The sequence below is a fragment of the Sus scrofa genome, chromosome 8 (genome assembly GCF_000003025.6).
Source record: "Sus scrofa isolate TJ Tabasco breed Duroc chromosome 8, Sscrofa11.1, whole genome shotgun sequence".
Taxonomy (NCBI): domain Eukaryota; kingdom Metazoa; phylum Chordata; class Mammalia; order Artiodactyla; family Suidae; genus Sus; species Sus scrofa.
Genome location: NC_010450.4, coordinates 84121448 through 84137980, shown reverse-complemented (window position 1 = coordinate 84137980; position 16533 = coordinate 84121448). Strand labels below are relative to the sequence as shown.

General features: G+C 44.7%; 1 protein-coding gene across 1 annotated transcript in view; it reads right to left on the bottom strand.

Moving 5' to 3' along the window:
• The window catches only part of FREM3 (FRAS1 related extracellular matrix 3), a 56369-nt gene extending 40571 nt beyond the window's left edge, over positions 1-15798 (bottom strand). Inside the window, 4 exon segments of the mRNA XM_021101551.1 lie at positions 7830-7919; positions 10600-13120; positions 13122-15087; positions 15089-15798. Of these exon segments, the coding sequence (XP_020957210.1) occupies positions 7830-7919; positions 10600-13120; positions 13122-15087; positions 15089-15759 (5248 nt within the window). The 5' untranslated portion in view covers positions 15760-15798.

Here is a 16533-nt window from a genome sequence, read left to right as displayed (position 1 = left end):
CATGTACCAAATGACACATTAATCTCATTTGTACTTGTTTGTATAATAATGGTTTCTTCAACAGTCTAAGCCTTTTCTCCATAAAGTAGGTTTATGGTGATTGAAAATTCTTCTGGAAATGTTTTTATAAAAATATTCCACTTAGGGACTTCCTGTGTGGCTCAGTAGATTAAGTATCCAGTGTTGTGACTAAAGTGGCTTGGGTCACTGCTGTGGCATGGGTTCGATTCCCGGTCCAGGAACTTTTGCATGCTGCAGGTGCAGCCAAAAAAAAAAATTCATTTAGACTTAGTGGGCTCATGCTAAATATTTACAAAAATTCAATAGAATAGTCAACAGCATTCTTGGGCCTTTGCAGATGAAATATTCAAGCTCGTCTTACATTAGGGGAGGACCAGCCCTATACCACACAGAGCTAGCAGGCAGCACAGCAGGATTCAAACTCAGGTCTCCTGATTTCTAGGCTTGTACTTTCCCACTAAGCCTGACTCCAAAAGGCAATTCACCCTGGTAATGATGAGAATATATCGAGTTTTAATTGGTTACTAGAACACCAATATGGTAACACTTTTCAGTGTACACTGGTTGACAGTTTGTAAAGTGTTTCCACACAATTTTATTAGAGACTCACCACCCTGTGAACTAGGCAGGAACCAACATCTCTATTTAGAATGAGATTCAAAAAGTGCTGGAGTTCCTATCGTGGCGCAGTGGTTAACAAATCCGACTAGGAACCATGAGGTTGTGGGTTCAATCCCTGGCCTTGCTCAGTGGGTTAAGGATCCGGTGTTGCCGTGAGCTGTGGTGTGGGTCGCAGATGCGACTCAGATCCCGCGATGCTGTGGCTCTGGCATAGGCCAGTGGCTACAGCTCTGATTAGACTCCTAGCCTGGGAATTTCCATATGCCGTGGGAGCTGCTCAAGAAAACGCAAAAAAAGACAAAAAAAAAAAAAAAAAAAAAGGTATAGGATTTTCCCAAAGCCGTAGGGCTGGCAAGAACCGGGTCTGGAATGTGAACTTCATACTCAACATTTTCCAAAAAGAACTCAGTATTTCTTGCCACCTTGTCACCCAGATAACTATGCCACAAACGTGGGCATCACTCCTTTTGAAAAATTTTCAAAAAAAAATTCTAAATTGAAGTATAATTGCTCTACAATATTATGTTACAGGTGTACACTAAAGTGATTCACAATTTTTAAAGGTTATACTTAAAGTACTTTTTCTTTTTTCTTTTTTTTAAGGGCTGCTCTTCCGGCATATGAAGTTCCTGGGCTAGGGGTTGAATCGGAGCCATGCGTGCAGGCCTGCACCACAACCATATCAATGCCAGATCTGAGCCACATCTGTGACCTACACTGTAGCCTGTGGCAACACAGGGATCCTTAACCCACTGAGCGAGCCCAGGGATTAAACCCATATCTTCATGGATACTAGTTGGGTTCTTCATTTGTTGAACCACAGTGGGAACGAATAAATATTTATTAATTGAATGGATGCTACCACAGTCAAGTAAGAACAGAACGATGTCTTTTCTGAAATTTGAGTCCATCTTCTAGCTATGTGTTTCTTCCCAGACTTGATAACGATCACATTCTGAATTGTGAACACTGAAGTTGAGCTAGTGGTTAAAGAATTTTTCTCATTCAAAGCACAGACTTCAGATGAAACCTATAGAGATGATACAGCATTGCTAACAATAAGATACTGTTTAATGGTTACTGGGTGCGGTTGCACATTGTGAATGAATGTGTTTCATAGTATTTTACATCGACTACAGTTCTACACAAGTGATGCAAATTGTTGATTTTCGCTCTCTTTTCGGAACTCCAATAGAACTGACTGATCAAATCAACCCCATTTCAGGAACATTCTAGCTTTTCAAAGTGTTCTCTTCTAATTAGCTCTTATGTTCTGGTATATTAAAGACCTGAACTTATATTTCCCCACTAAACTGCATATTATGTTTTCTCAGCATACGTCTGCTGGTAAAGATGCTTATTTTGTTACAACCAGGAAAATTTGGTTCTGAAAGCATTTTTAAATGTTATTAGTCAAGCTCATCTGTTCTAAACTTCTAAGATATTGCAAAATCACTTTTTTTGTAATGATTACTCATTTTGGTCCCTGACATCAAACATCTGCCAGGATAGCATAGATTTAAATTATTTTGCCTTAGGTGAAAGAGAAGACGGTGTGCCTAGGTTCTGGACATTTTTTGGCCTTAGAAGCCCTTTGGCAGTCTAGGAAAACCTCTAGCCCTCTTTTTAGAGAAATGTCTATACAAGCAAATACATACATTTATCGGACTATTAAAAGAGAAATTTCTGCAGCTGCTAAGTTTGGCGGTTAATAAAAAGAAGAGAAACATAAAATAAGCATATGAGACGCAGCAATTTCACTTTTAAGTACATCCCCCAAAGAATCGAAAGCAAGGATTTGAATAGACATTTGTATATCAGTGTTCCTTGCATTCAGCATGATTCACAACAACTACAAGGAGGCAACAACCCAAGTATCCATCACTGGGTTGGATAGACTATGTTGTATATACACACAATGGATAGCAATGGATTGTCTGTTACAAGTCTTCCTCCAGTCGTTAAAAAAAAAAACAACCTAGAAAGTCATTGTCTCGAGAAACCCATTTTCTTTTCCCCTCTTTCCTTGCCAACTAGTGCATATTCCATTTTTCTCTCATCACAGGAAGCAGAGACCAAAGGCCATTTTTAGTCTTTTTCAATGGAGTACCTCAGAGGGCTGTCCCCAGCCGAGAGCCTTCCAGCTGCAATACAGCCAGCTCCCCCGAGGCCCTGCCCCAAGTGCAGCCCAGTGTCTTCCCTGGTCCCTAACTGGAGGGTGTCCAGCTCCTGGAGGAGCACTGCACCAGTGAAGGAAACCGTTTACACATCAGTCTCCAAGGGAATTCAATTTCTCTCTCTTTCCTAGGACTATATGTTCCAGCACTGTTTTCTACCGTTTTTGGCTTTTGGGCGGTAAACCTCATGACAATGTGTTTCTGTTTCAGAGCATATTTTTCTTTTTTTTCTTTCTCTCTCTCTTTTTTTTTTTTTTTTTTTTTTTTGGTCTCTTTTAGGGCTGCACTGTGGCATATGGAGGTTCCCAGGATAGGGGTTGAATCGGAGCTATAGCCACTGGCCTACACCACAGCCACAGCAACGCAGGATCCAAGCCACATGTTTGACCCACACCACAGCTCATGACAATGCTGGATCCTTAACCTACTGAGTGAGGCCAGGGATCGAACTCACATCCTCACGGATGCTAGTTGGGTTTGTTAACTGCTGAGCCATGACAGGAACTCCTGTTTCAGAGAATTTTTTACTTCTAAAAAGAACAAATGGCACCCTTTCCTCAGCACATTCATTAGCTATGGCTAAGGTCAGATAGTTGCTTATTATAAGATGTACAGATTCCTTTAATAATAGAATGGTTAGCTTTATACCAACATATTTATTTATTTAGGCTGTGCCCGCAGCATGCAGAGGTTCTTGGGCCAGGGACTGAACTCACCCCACAGCAGTGACAATGCTGGATCCTTAACTGCTAGGCCACCTGGGAACTCCCCAACACTTCTAAATAAATACACCAAAGAATGTTATATTTCCTAAAAACTATTTTGCCCAATGGAAAAACCAGGCATAGGTAGGATGGAGTAAGGTAAACAAAGTCACAGGTAGAGCACAGGTGGGCCTGGAAAGAGGACCCAGAACCAGGACACAGAATGAATGTGATGCACATCCAGAGCTCATTCCACGGGCTGGGCTGAAGAACGTAAAAGCAGATGAGGGAGGAAATGAGAACAGAGAACAGAAGGAGAGGTAGAAAACAGAAGAAAGTAAAAGCCAAGAACCGGGATGCTGATGGCGTCAGTGATCTGGAGCCCCAAGGCTCCCTCTGCTTATGCCACACTGCGTAAGGATGACTTCCTGTATTCACTTTCTCACACGATTGTCAAGAAATAAAAGCAAAAGCAGAACTTTCTACTCGAAGGTCCTACTTCTAGTAACACACTGAATGTCAAAACACTGTGATGCTCCATCACTTATTCAGTTATCTCTCGCCCTTAATGCTGGCTCGAGCCGTAGTCATGTGGCCCTTGACTTTCTAGTTTGTGTTATTGCTAGGGTGCTGGCCTCTGGAAACCTAACCAGGTTAAGCCCCAGGTCTATTTCACATATTTTGCAATATGGCCTCCTGTCAAGGAAGCCAGGGTTTGATATCCATTCTGTGCTTCTTACATATGTTTTATTCCTCTGCCAGTTTCTCATCAATTTAGGCTGAGAAACTGTGCAGATGGATATACACATATTCATTCCTACTTCTTAGAATTCACTTTAGAAAAGCCTGAGTCATCGTCGTACATGGAGACAATACAGTATGTCTGGGTCCTGATGAAGAGTGACAAACAAAAGACCCAGTAGCTTGATTAATTTTTTTTTCTTTTGTCTTTTGTCTTTTTAGGGTCGCACCAGTGGCATATAGAGGTTCCCACGCTAGGGGTCGAATCAGAGCTGGAGCCACCTGCCTACGCCAGAGCCACAGCAATGCGGGATCCGAGCCGTGTCTGTGACCTACACCACAGCTCACAGCAACACTGGATCCTTAACCCACTGAGCAAGGCCAGGGGTCGAACCCTCGTCCTCATGGATGCCAGTTGGGTTCGCTAACAACTGAGCCATGATGGGAACTCCAGCTTGATTAATGTGAAGCTCAGACAGAAGGTAATCTTTAGATAATGTTTCTATTAAAAATACTGTCCTCAGTGGCTCCAGTTATTCAAGACTATAGATGGGTCATTCAACCCAAGGTGACATTCTGATTTCTGGTTCCCAAAAGTGGCAATGACAACATTCAGGCATTCATGCTCCCTGCTGCTCTCTCACTAAAGGATCTGTTTTATGCATGTATTGTATATAAACATCAGCCTCCAGACATTAGCCTGTAATTTTTCTTATAAATTAAATGTCTTCCAGAGAAACCTGTAATTTTGGAGCAAACAATAGATCGATACATTTAAGGATAACTTTAACAGAGACTTGATTTTAAGAAGGATTAGGATTTTATGGTTTTCTTATCTTTCCATGTGATTCCCTAGAATGTTTAGGTGCTAATACCTTCAGTAATAATAACCATTTCAATCAATATCAAAGTCTACCTTCTTTATCCATAAAATGGGGAATAGTAACTAATCATGATGTTATTGAGGAGGTGAAATGACAAGTACGGTATTTAAATGTCTAGCCTGATATCCAGGACAAGAGATTTCAATAAGTGCAGAACCTGAATTTGAAACTGAAGTATTTTATCTCAGCATTAAGAAGATAGATACATGGTAACTAGCCATTTCCAAATTAATAAAAATATATTTCTCTTTTTATAGTGCTCTACAGGTATGTACATACCTTACATGCTAGTGTGTGTTGACACACATAAGTGTTTATTTATAATTATCTATTTATTAGGCACACATGGAAGGTTAAGATTTAATCTGAGGTTGTAAAGTTTTTTCATTTTTATTTTTATTTTTTTGGCTGTGCTTGTGGCAGGTGGAAGTCTCAAGGCCAGGGATTGAACCTGCGCCACAGCAGCTACCCAAGCCAATGCAGTGACAACGCTGGATCCTTAACCCGATGAGAACTCCCATAAAGTTTTGGTTTATGTTTATTCCTAAAGAGACTGTTTAAGAGCTTGCTTACATAATGCAAGACAAGAACAGCCTTGACTCTTTCAAGCAATACCTTTTCTCTTCAAGCAATAATATGTTGCTTAAATTGATGTGTGGTAATCAGGATATTCGGCAACTGGAAAACAAAAAGCCAGGGATACACAATGTGATCTGAATGACACACTCCCTGAGTATAGTACATACTGATTTACCATAGAGAATATTAAAAGAACACCTTTCATAGAATTTCTTTTCTTTCAAAAATATTTTTTCCTTTTATTAATCATCTTTGTGAAGTGTGATTATTTTCTTGTACCAGAACCCTCTTAGGTTACTGCATGCTCAAATTGTCTTTCTATTTTTATACATGGAATTGCACAGCTTAAAAAAATAAGTAATAGTGAAAAAATAAACTTGTGTCTTATTTTACTGGGAAAAACTTTGAACAAAAATACTTTCATGCAATTTTCACAGGTAAAGAGAGCAAAACTCGTTTCCTTTGAATCCCTTGATTGTGGATTTTAAAGTCCACAATACATTTCTTTATTTACAAAAAGTCTCCTTCCAAATCATCCATAATTATGATCAATATTATTTTAAAAATGGTAGCTATATAAAATCCACATTATTTATCAGCACAGACTGACTTATTTCTGATGTTGACTAGAAAACACAGTGTCCAAGTCAGATGTACATCTTTTAGGGTATCATCCTCAAAAACAGAAAGACAAAGAGCCACTCTAAACCACTTGAGTCTTACATTTGCTTTCCATTAGTGAATCAGTTCAGAAGGCTTAAATTCATCTGCATCTTTCTAGTAACTTTTATTCTTTAGAAAATGGGGAAAGAAGAAAAGATCTGTTAAAGTGAGAAGATGGGGAGGAGGGATCAATGGTTACACTGTATTTAGTCACAGCAGAAAGAAGGTAACTCCTACTGAACACCTGCCATGAGCCAAGTGCTTTACATATATTATCCCATTTAATTCTTAGTGACCCTCTGAATTAAATATGAAGATCATCATTTTATAGGTGGGGGAAATGAATCACAGAGAAGACAAAGTACCTTGCTCAAGGTCACATGGACAAGTTGGGATTCAAACTCAGTATACCACATTGCCTCTCATATAGGACTGTTTTTCAGTAATACAGTCCTGGTTGATTGCATATTTAGATGGAAAACGCATGGTACTTACTGATAATGAATAATGATTTGTACCGAAAGAGGTTATGGAGTGGCAGACAGTAAGTACATGGACATAATTTTTGCTATTATTCTGTCATCCTGCAAAATGATTTTTCTTTGATCCCATGATCAGCATGTCCCTAGCTGTGTAAAGAAAATGCCTTCTGTTAACTAGTTGCCGCCCGGTATACCACTTTGAAAACACCATGAACACACAGAAGTGTAGCATAAATAGGCATTCTTTTTTTTAGCAAGCTTTCTTCTGTGCCAGTCAATATATTTTTCACCCCATCTAGGACGACTACAATTCTAAGATCAAGGAGCAACTAAGATTTGGTTCTGGAGCTAAAAATCCTAACAAAATATAACACTAGATTTTTAGATTTGTTTCAGAGTGACAGAAATTTTCAGCTAGGAGTTCCTGTCATGGCTCAGTAGGTTAAGAACATGATGCTGTCTCTCTGAAGATGTGGGTTTGATCCCTGGCCTTGTTCAGTGGGTTAAGGATCTGACATTGCCATGAGCTGTGGCATAGGTCTCAGATGCGGCTCGGATCTGGTGCTGCTGTAGCTGTGCTGTATGTAGGCCAGCAGCTGCACTTCTGATCTGACCCCTAGCCGAGGAACTTCTATATGTCACAGGTGTGGCTGTAAAAAGAAAAGAGAGAGAGATTACCAGCTAGATTCTCAGATCCTCCCAAAGAGGAGATTTACTTGCCTATAGGATGGCACATGCAATCCAATCAGATAAAATACTTCCTACCTCACTACTGAAATTCTGCATTGCTTTCCCTTCCTAAAAAGTGATCTGTCAGGGCTTATTTGGCATATGAGCACAAAGAAAACAAAAAGACATTACTAATTATGATTACTATGTCAATTATTTAATTCCTTTCAATTTCATATTGATTTTCATTAACCAAGACTCCTTTTTATGGTTTCAATATTGACTTACCATTGTCCTCAACAGAGAAATAGACGATATCCTTTGTTGCCTTGCTGCCTTCCTTCAAGATGTAGTAGATCCTCATCTCAACCACATCAGCTGGTAAGAGAGCAAGCATTAAGAAAACAGAGTGGAAAGAACTGAGGAGAGTCTAAGAGGCCTCTGGGACAACAGTAAATGTATCAACATTCACATCATAGAGGGTCCAGAAGGAGAACGGAGAGAGAAAGGGCCAAAAAAAATAATTAAGAGATTATAGCTGAAAACTTCCATAATATGGGAAAGGAAACACCCCCTCAAGTTGAAGAAGCAGAGAATCCCATACAGGATAAACCCAAGGAGAATACAGTGAGACGCATACTAATCGAACTGAGAAAAATTAAATACAAAGAAAAAATATTAAAAGCTACAAGGGAAAAACAACAGATAACATACAAGGGAATCCCCCCCACAATAAGGATAACAGCTAATTTTTCAGCAGAAATTCTGCAAGCTAGAAGGTAGTGGCAAGACATATTTAAGGTGAGGAAGGGAAGGAAACTAGAACCAAAAATACTCTACCCAGCAAAGCTCTCATTCACATTTGACAGAAGATCAAAAGCTTTTCAGATAAGCAAAAGCTAAGCACCACCAAACCAGCTCTACCACTACTAAAGGAACTTCTTTCTCTGGGCAGATAAGAAAAAGTCACAACTAGAAACAAGAAAGTCACAAATGAGAAAACTCACTGGTAAAGGCAAGGACAAAATAAAGATAGAAAATCCTCCATTGACAAATATGATATCAAAACTAGCAAGCATGAGAAGAGAAGGACAAATGCAGAACATTGAAAATGCATTTGAAATTAAGAGACCAGCAACCAAAAGAGCAAGCATCACACATCACATTGGCAAAACAGAAAATGAGTGTGTTAAAGAACCTCAATGTTTTTCATAGGGCATGAAAATACTAAAATAAATTTACAAGCGATGAAATGAACATGAATCTAACTTTTAAAAAATAATGATATGAATAAGAATCTAACTTTTTCTTAAAGATACAATAGTAAAAAAAAGAAATAGAACTTTATAGTATTAACATTCTGTTGCTGTGCTAATATGTGTATGAACTTTGGGATGACATCTAAGAAAGAGTACATTCCAGCTATGGCTGCTTCACAATATCCTGGCCCTCTACAGACAGCTGAGTCCACCTGGTGTTGGGTCTTCTGTACAAGTGTGGAGTTTGGATAAGGGTGGATACTCACTAACCAGTCGTTGAAATTAATTTAAACTGCATCCTAAGACAAATGAAATGAGAATAAAATTATGACTTTTTCGACTGCTCATTCTCCTTTTGGATACTTGATAATTTGTCACTTGAATTGTCTTGTATTTTAAAGACAATTGGCATTTGGGGGAATTAATTCATAAGAATAATCTTATAGAATAGAAACTCATAGGGTTTCATTTGCCTTAGAAACAACTCTGAAAATGTAAATAAACCACTTTTTAAAAACAACCTTCAGAAGTTTTACTCTAAGATTGCATCTAGCTTTATATGTATTGGATGTGTAAAATTTCATTTCTCTCTTCACATCTCATACATAGAGCTACATGAACAAGTTTCATCTATGACTACGTGAAAAGCAGCCAAAGACACCAAGTGTCACAACACCAGGAAAAGCAGAGGGACCTGTCTCTAGTTCACTATTAGTAGTGACAACATATATAAAAGAAAAATGATCATTAAACATATCCCTCAGATTTTCCCATCATGGATCAGTGGTCAACAAACCCCCACTAGGATCCATGAGGACACAGTTTCGATTCCTGGCCTTGTTCAGGGGGTTAAGTATCCAGCATTGCCGTGAGCTGTGGTGTAGGTTGCATATGTGGCTCAGATCCCACATTGCAGTGGCTGTGTTATAGGCTGGCAGCTACAGCTCCAACTCGACCTCTAGCCTAGGAAACTCTAGATGCCATGGGTGTGGCCCTAAAAAGACCAAAAAAAAAAAAAAATCCCCCCAGACACTTAGGCAAACTTAGTTTTATTCAGTTTTTCAGACGTTGAAATTGCATTTGAATAGTACAATAAAATGTCCAGTGTAATGTTTATACCTAAAATCTAGATATCAAACTGTATTTTCAGAAATCTAGACTTACTAAACTAGCTATGCAAGTGATTCCTACATATATCATTCGTCACTTAACATTCAAACCTAAACTATTTTCAAAATCAATGTAATCTTATAATATTTCAGATTCTGCTTGTGTTTTTCTGTTTTGTTTTGTTTTGTCTTCCTGTCTTCTTAGCACCGCACCTGTGGCATATGGAGGTTCCCAGGCTAGGGGTGGAATCGGAGCTGTAGCCGCTGGCCTATGCCACAGCCACAGCAACACTAGATCTGAGCCGCGCCTGAGACCTACACCACAGCTCACAGCAATGCTGGATCCTTAACCCACTGAGGGAGCCCAGGGATCGAACCTGCAACCTCATGGTTCCTAGTCAGATTCGTTTCTGCTGCATCATGGTAGAAACTCCCTGTTTTTCAGTCTTAAGGGATAACCACAAGCCTTATTAAATGTCTAAGGGTTCCTGTTAAAAGGAAGTGCTGATGAAATAGCTGAAAATGGACTTGTTGCCTTTTTTGGTTTGTTAATTTTGCATTCCATTGTAAATCATTAGAATTAGGATTTTTCTGCTAATGGGCTGAGGTCAGGACAATCTCATACTGAACTGAGAGACCTGATCTACTCAAGAAGAGGGACAAAGACACCAGGGGACATTGTATACTAACCTTGTGTAAACACTCGAATGCTCTCGTTTCCAAGGCCCGTGTTGATGAGGAAGCCATGCATGGATCTTCTGGTCACTGTATACTTCAGGAGCTGTTGGGAACTGCCCCAATCCTCCATCTTCAGAGCCCCACTGGTAATCAGGAAGCCCAAGTGTCCAGAGGGAAGGTGCTTCAAGGCCAGGGCGCCTCTGTTAAAGGCAATCTGGGGGAGCCTGTTGTCTAGGGAGCTTATGTGGATCCTCATTACCTGAGGTCTGTGTGTCTCCAGGGCAGTGTCTGGGAAGACGTAGAAATCAGCGTGTGTGCCATCTGCCACAGTCAAGGAGAAACTGTCTTCGGTCGTCTTGCTGCCATCATGCTGGTAGCTAATCAGGTTCTCCTTCAGGTCCTGCTGAGTGAAGGTAGACACAAGCTGGCTGCCATTATACAAAATCCTGCCATGAAGGGGGCCCTGGGTGACGGTAAAGAGGAGACCAACATCTGGGGTATCCTCGTCTTCCACTGTCAACTCAAAGGGAGTGATCCATTTGCTTTCCCCTTCCTGCAATATCAGTTGATGGAGGATCATGATGGGTTTCTTATTGTCCATGTCCGTGATGAAGATCCAGAAGTTTCTGAACATGGGATGGTGTCCATCAGTCCCACGAAGCTCAAAGCTGTTCATCTTTATCTCAGCATTTGAAGTGCGGACATAGAATATCTTGCTGCCAGCCAACTGACGCTGAGTGAAAGAGGCAATGGGCTCCCCGGGATGGTCAGAGATTTCCAAGTGCCCCAGTCTAGGAGCCCGTGTGATGTTGAAGTGAAGCTCTTCATCAGGGCTACTGTTGTTACTGGTGCTAAGCAGATCTGTGGTGAGGGTCACTCTGCCAGCTTTTGTCAAAGTGATCCTTCTGCTAACCACCTTGGGGATTACCCTGCCAATGGTGACATAGAAGTATTGGTCTAGCAAAGGGTTAATACCATCAGTCACATCAAACTTGATAAAGTCAGGAAGTCCTTGGCCTGTGTGGGTGTAACAGATGAGACCTCTGTCAATCTCATCCTGGGTGAAGTTCATTCCCAGGGTAAGGTTGTTTCTCACCTCCCCTCTGGGGTTTCTCAGTCGCTGTAGAAGCCCTTGTTGAGGCTCAGAACAGAGGACATAACCAAGGCTCTTGTCATCTGAGTCAACATCTGTGGCCTTGAGGACCTGATTTGTGATGACCTTGGTATGTCCACTCTCTAATTCCAGCCCACTGTTGATGGTCAGCAGAGGGATTTCATCATGCACCAGAATCACCACAATGGATACCTTCCTGTGGGTGGTGTGCTTGCCATCACTCAGCCAGACCTCAAAACTATCCTCTGTGGTCTCAGAGTCATCATGCTCATACACAATGGTGGAGGCCTCCTGGATCTCCTGTAAGGTGAAGCTGTGGATGGGATGGCTGCCCGTGGCCAGCTGCCGTATAATTCGCCCATGCCGAGGGAGGGCTGTGAGCTGAAAGTGAAGCTCATTTGGTGGCAGATCAGCATCAGCTCCATTGAGCAGTGGGGTATCTATGACCAGGCTCATCCCTTCTAACACCACCAACTCACGGGAGAAAAGTTCAGGCTGCTCATCATTGGTGGGTAAGATCACTACAGGGAAGAAGACTTGTGGGGAAAAGTTGATGCCATCAGAGCAATAAAAGGTGAATTGATCTTTTTGTGGCTCTATCCCCTTGTAGATACTCTGTACATAATTGATATGTCTTGCCTGGACATCTCTGGTGGAGAAAGCACTGATGGGGCTACTGGCCTGTGACTTTTCTGAGCCAGGAGCTGCTGCAATGTTTTCCAGGTAGCTGGAAGCTGGCTGACCTGTCACTGTGCATAGAATTTTGTCTTGCGGAGTGTCCACATCTTCAATACTGAGATGTTGTAAGACCAAGGGGCTCTTCCCACCTTCATGGACAATGTAGGACTTCCCCACCAACACTTTGGGGGCAGCATTGTCCACAGGCAGAACAACCACGTGCACCTGCACTCTCTCCACTATGCTGCCCCCCACTGGCCACTGATAAGAATCCTTGGAGACGGCAAGGCTGAAGGCATCATGCTGTTTCTGGAATCCAATTTCACCTCCTGTGTGGACATAGACTACTGCCCTGCTGATAAGGTCCTCTTGGGTGAATCATTCTGAGGGTAAACCATTCAACAGAATAGTGCCCAGTTTGGGGCTGTCCTCCACAATGAAAGACAGCATCAAGTCACCTGAATCCTTTTGGCCATGGATGATACCCATAGTGATCTCAGTGGCTTTATTCTCTAGCACATCTATGGAAACTTTTAATAATGAACTACCTATAACAGAGATCCTGGGAGTTTTGTCGGCTGTAGTGGGATGCACAGAAATCTGGACAGTGATGGGTATGTGATGAATCCTGTCACTTACCTCCAGATGAAAGGTGTCACTGGTGGTCTGGTCTTTGCTGTGCTGGTAAGAGATACTCCCATTAACAATATCAGCTTGCCTAAAAAATTCCCCTGGGACCATATATTTTTTTTAAGTACTGCAAACGTCCATGTTGGGGACCCCAAACTAAAATGAAGACAATCTGGTCAATGTCTGTGTCAGGGTCAGTAATATACAGTTCATTACTGCTGAGGATGAAGCTCTCTCCCTCTAAGACAGTAAAGCCTCTGTTGGTGACTTGGGGAGGCTGGTTATCTATAGGCTTTAGGAATAATGTGAAGATACCAGGTACACTATTGCCTGCGGAATCCACCACCTGGTAGGTGAACTGCACAACCCGAGGTACAATACCCAGCTTCTGTGGGGGCTGGTAGGCAACTCTGTGGTGATTTACTTGAGCCTGGGTGAAGTGTACAATGGGTGTGTCTGGTGAATCAGTGAGTACAATTTCTCCAGCTCGGATTTGGTGGTTGCCATCTGTGTCAGTTGGGGGCATCAGTAAGGTGTACCACAGGTGCTGGTCATCTGAGTCTTGGTCAATGTATCGGAGGAATTTCTTCTAGAAGTGAGTGAGTTGGTACTGTTGCACAGTCATTTCTAGGGTAGTTCCTGGAAATAGCATTGGACTCTGCAGATCCACTGGTTGGATCTTAATGGTCAAGAAGTGCTGGTTGGATAGATTGGGTGGGTCATGATCATCGTGCACATGGAAAGTCATCTGGATTATTACAGATTGAGGGCCAAGGGGTCCAAGATGGCGGAAGAAGAGTCTCCCTTCCATTACGTCTCGCTGAAGTCACTCAGTCACCACCTTCTCATAAAGTCCTTCCTTTTCCCCATAATACCAGTCTTCATCTTCAGGGGACAGAGGTGCTTCAGCCTGCTGCAGCAGCATCTCCCCTAGATGCTGACTTGAATGGGAGGCACCAGGGACCAGGTCCCACCCTTCTTCTTCCTCTTTTCCTTCCAGAGGTTGGTCTTCCAGTACGAACTGGATGGTTGAGTCCTCAGAGTCAATATCTGTAGCACTCAGGACAAAGGGGGAGATCTGGACCACCTGCCCTTCAGTCACTGAGAGCCCACTGTTGGCAGTGATCAGTGGTGGTTCATCATCAACAGGTATGATGATGACAGGGAAGAGAAATTCCACCTGATGGTGCCCATCCTCCATCCGGAAGATGATGTTGTCACTGTAGGTGTTGCTGCCATCATGCTGGTACACCACTCGTCCTGCTGCCAGGTCCACTGGTGTGAAATGCTTGCACCCAGCAGGTCCCCCAAGCACCACCAGCTGCCCGTGTTTCAAGCCCCTGACTGCAGCTATTTTCACCTCTCCCAGGTCATCCTTGTCACTGATCTGAAGGCTGTGGGCACTGGACAGGGGCCTTGACTGACCTTCAAAAAGCAGCAGTCCCCGGTTACAGCTCGCCATTGGGGCCAAAGTGTTCATGGGCTTCACTACTACCAGGAAGGCAAAGGGGTCTGAGGAGGCGCCATCTCCGTCGACCACCTCCAGCTCCAACTGGAAGACACGCTCCCCATCCAATTTCTCTGTCGGGGGCTGATAGGCAATTTTCAGTTCCCGAAGCTCCCGCTGAGTGAAGTAGGAGACTGGAAGGCCCAGGGGGTCGTCAGTGCTGACCACATAGCCCTGGTGGCCTGGTGTGGAGGTGGGGGCATTGAGAATGTTGAAGACTAGGTCATCAGCAACAGACTCCATGTCCTCGGCAGCCAGTGCGTCCAGCGTCAGGGCCGTCAGTGCGAACTGACGGACCTCCATCATCATCAGGGCCCGGAAGCTGGGCCTGGGCGCCATGTTCTCGGCTGTCTCGCGGATCCTCACCAGCAGCTGGAAGTGCTCTCGGAGCAGCACCTCCCCTGACCCAGCGGCGCCTCGGGCCCCTGGCTCTAGCAGCTCCGCCACCATGGGCACATAGTCCCGGCTGGGCGACGAGGTGGTGGCGGTGTGCTGGTAACGCACCCCAGCCCGGACAAAAGCCTCACAGTCTAAGCCCTTGGCCCTGGGGAGAGGGGCCCCCACGGAGTCCACCATACCTGGGCAGTGGGCCGCCCTCGGGCGGAAGAGGGGTGAGCCAGCATCTGCGAGGGGCCGCGGCCGGAGACTTGGGGAAGGTGAAGTCCAGCACTCTCCTGTCGATGGTGTGGCTCCAGCCGCGCAGCTTCTCCACCGTCAGAGGCCTGTTGCGCGTCACCAGCTGCAGCTGGGGGAAGACCACGTCCACCGCCAGGGTGAAAGGCAGAACCAGCGTGGAAGTCGGGGCGTCGTAGCGTAGCTGCAGCCGCACTCGGGCGCGTCCGGGGCTGCGGGCGCCGAAGTGAGTGTACCGGACCTGGTGGGGCCGGAAGGCGCAGGGGAAGCGGCGCGGGGAGAGCGCGCCGTGGCGCGGCGGCAGGGCGTCTAGCACCGTCACCTCGCACCGGTCCCCCGGCTGCACTCGAATCACCAGGTCCCGGAGCGGGTCGAGCCAACGCGAGCGGCCCTCGGGCACCTGGAGCCCGGGGTTGGCGATCAGGACGCTGGGGCTGTCGGAGTTGCTGCTGCCGAGGGCGCCCCAGGTGGGCAGGTAGAGCGCAGGGTGGGGCTCAGCTCCAGGCGAGGGTACCTGTCCCTGTAGGGCATGGCAGCTCAGCAGCAGGTAGGCGACCGTCGTGACGAGCTGCGGGGGCATCCCAGCAGGGCGCACAGATATTCCAGCCATGGGACCTCGGCGCTGGGATGCCTAGGTACCCTGTCTTCAGACCTGTGCAGCCGCTGGAGGAGGTGGCTGCTGTCCACTCTGGAGCAGAAAAGAGGACTCAACAAGACCCGGTAGCTGCGCTTCGGTTGCGACAGGTAAAAGCAGGAGAGTTGTGGGGAGCCGCGCGGGGGAGAATGGGGGTGGTGAGGAAGGGGCCCAGCCACCTTCTGCCCTTCCCCCTCCCAAGTCTCTCTTCTGCAGGAGGCAGAGACCGCTCAGATATGTCCCAGTACTCGGAGACTGGGAGGGTGCAGGAGCTCTCCCCTTGCCTCCTTGGTGCCTCTAGCCTGGCTCTCTTACTGACCTTTGCGCCTGGAGGGGTGGGCCGGCCACTGCGCAGCCCTGGGCTGCCTACCTGGGAATCAGTTGGTATGGATACCCCCCTACCCGGGCAGCTCAACAGGATTGTCCCTTAGGGCTGGGAGACTGTGACTGTACCCGGGGTGAGTTCTGCGCGTGAGACACTGTGCTCCCGGCGGTCCATTCATCCAGGCGATGGTGCTTCTGAAAGGGCTAGAAACACCATTCCTCTTCCTTACCGCCGACAAGAGTGCATTTTCCAGCCAATATTTGGTCTTACTTCGGACATAAAAGAAGCTAGTGGGAGCTATTTTGCAAACAGGATTTTCTAGCTGTCTGCCTGATTAAGCAGCTTGTTCGAGTCCTGTAATTTGGTGCTGCCAAAACTACCCTGACATTTCTCTTCTGCTCAGTTTTTGGGGAAAACACTAACTG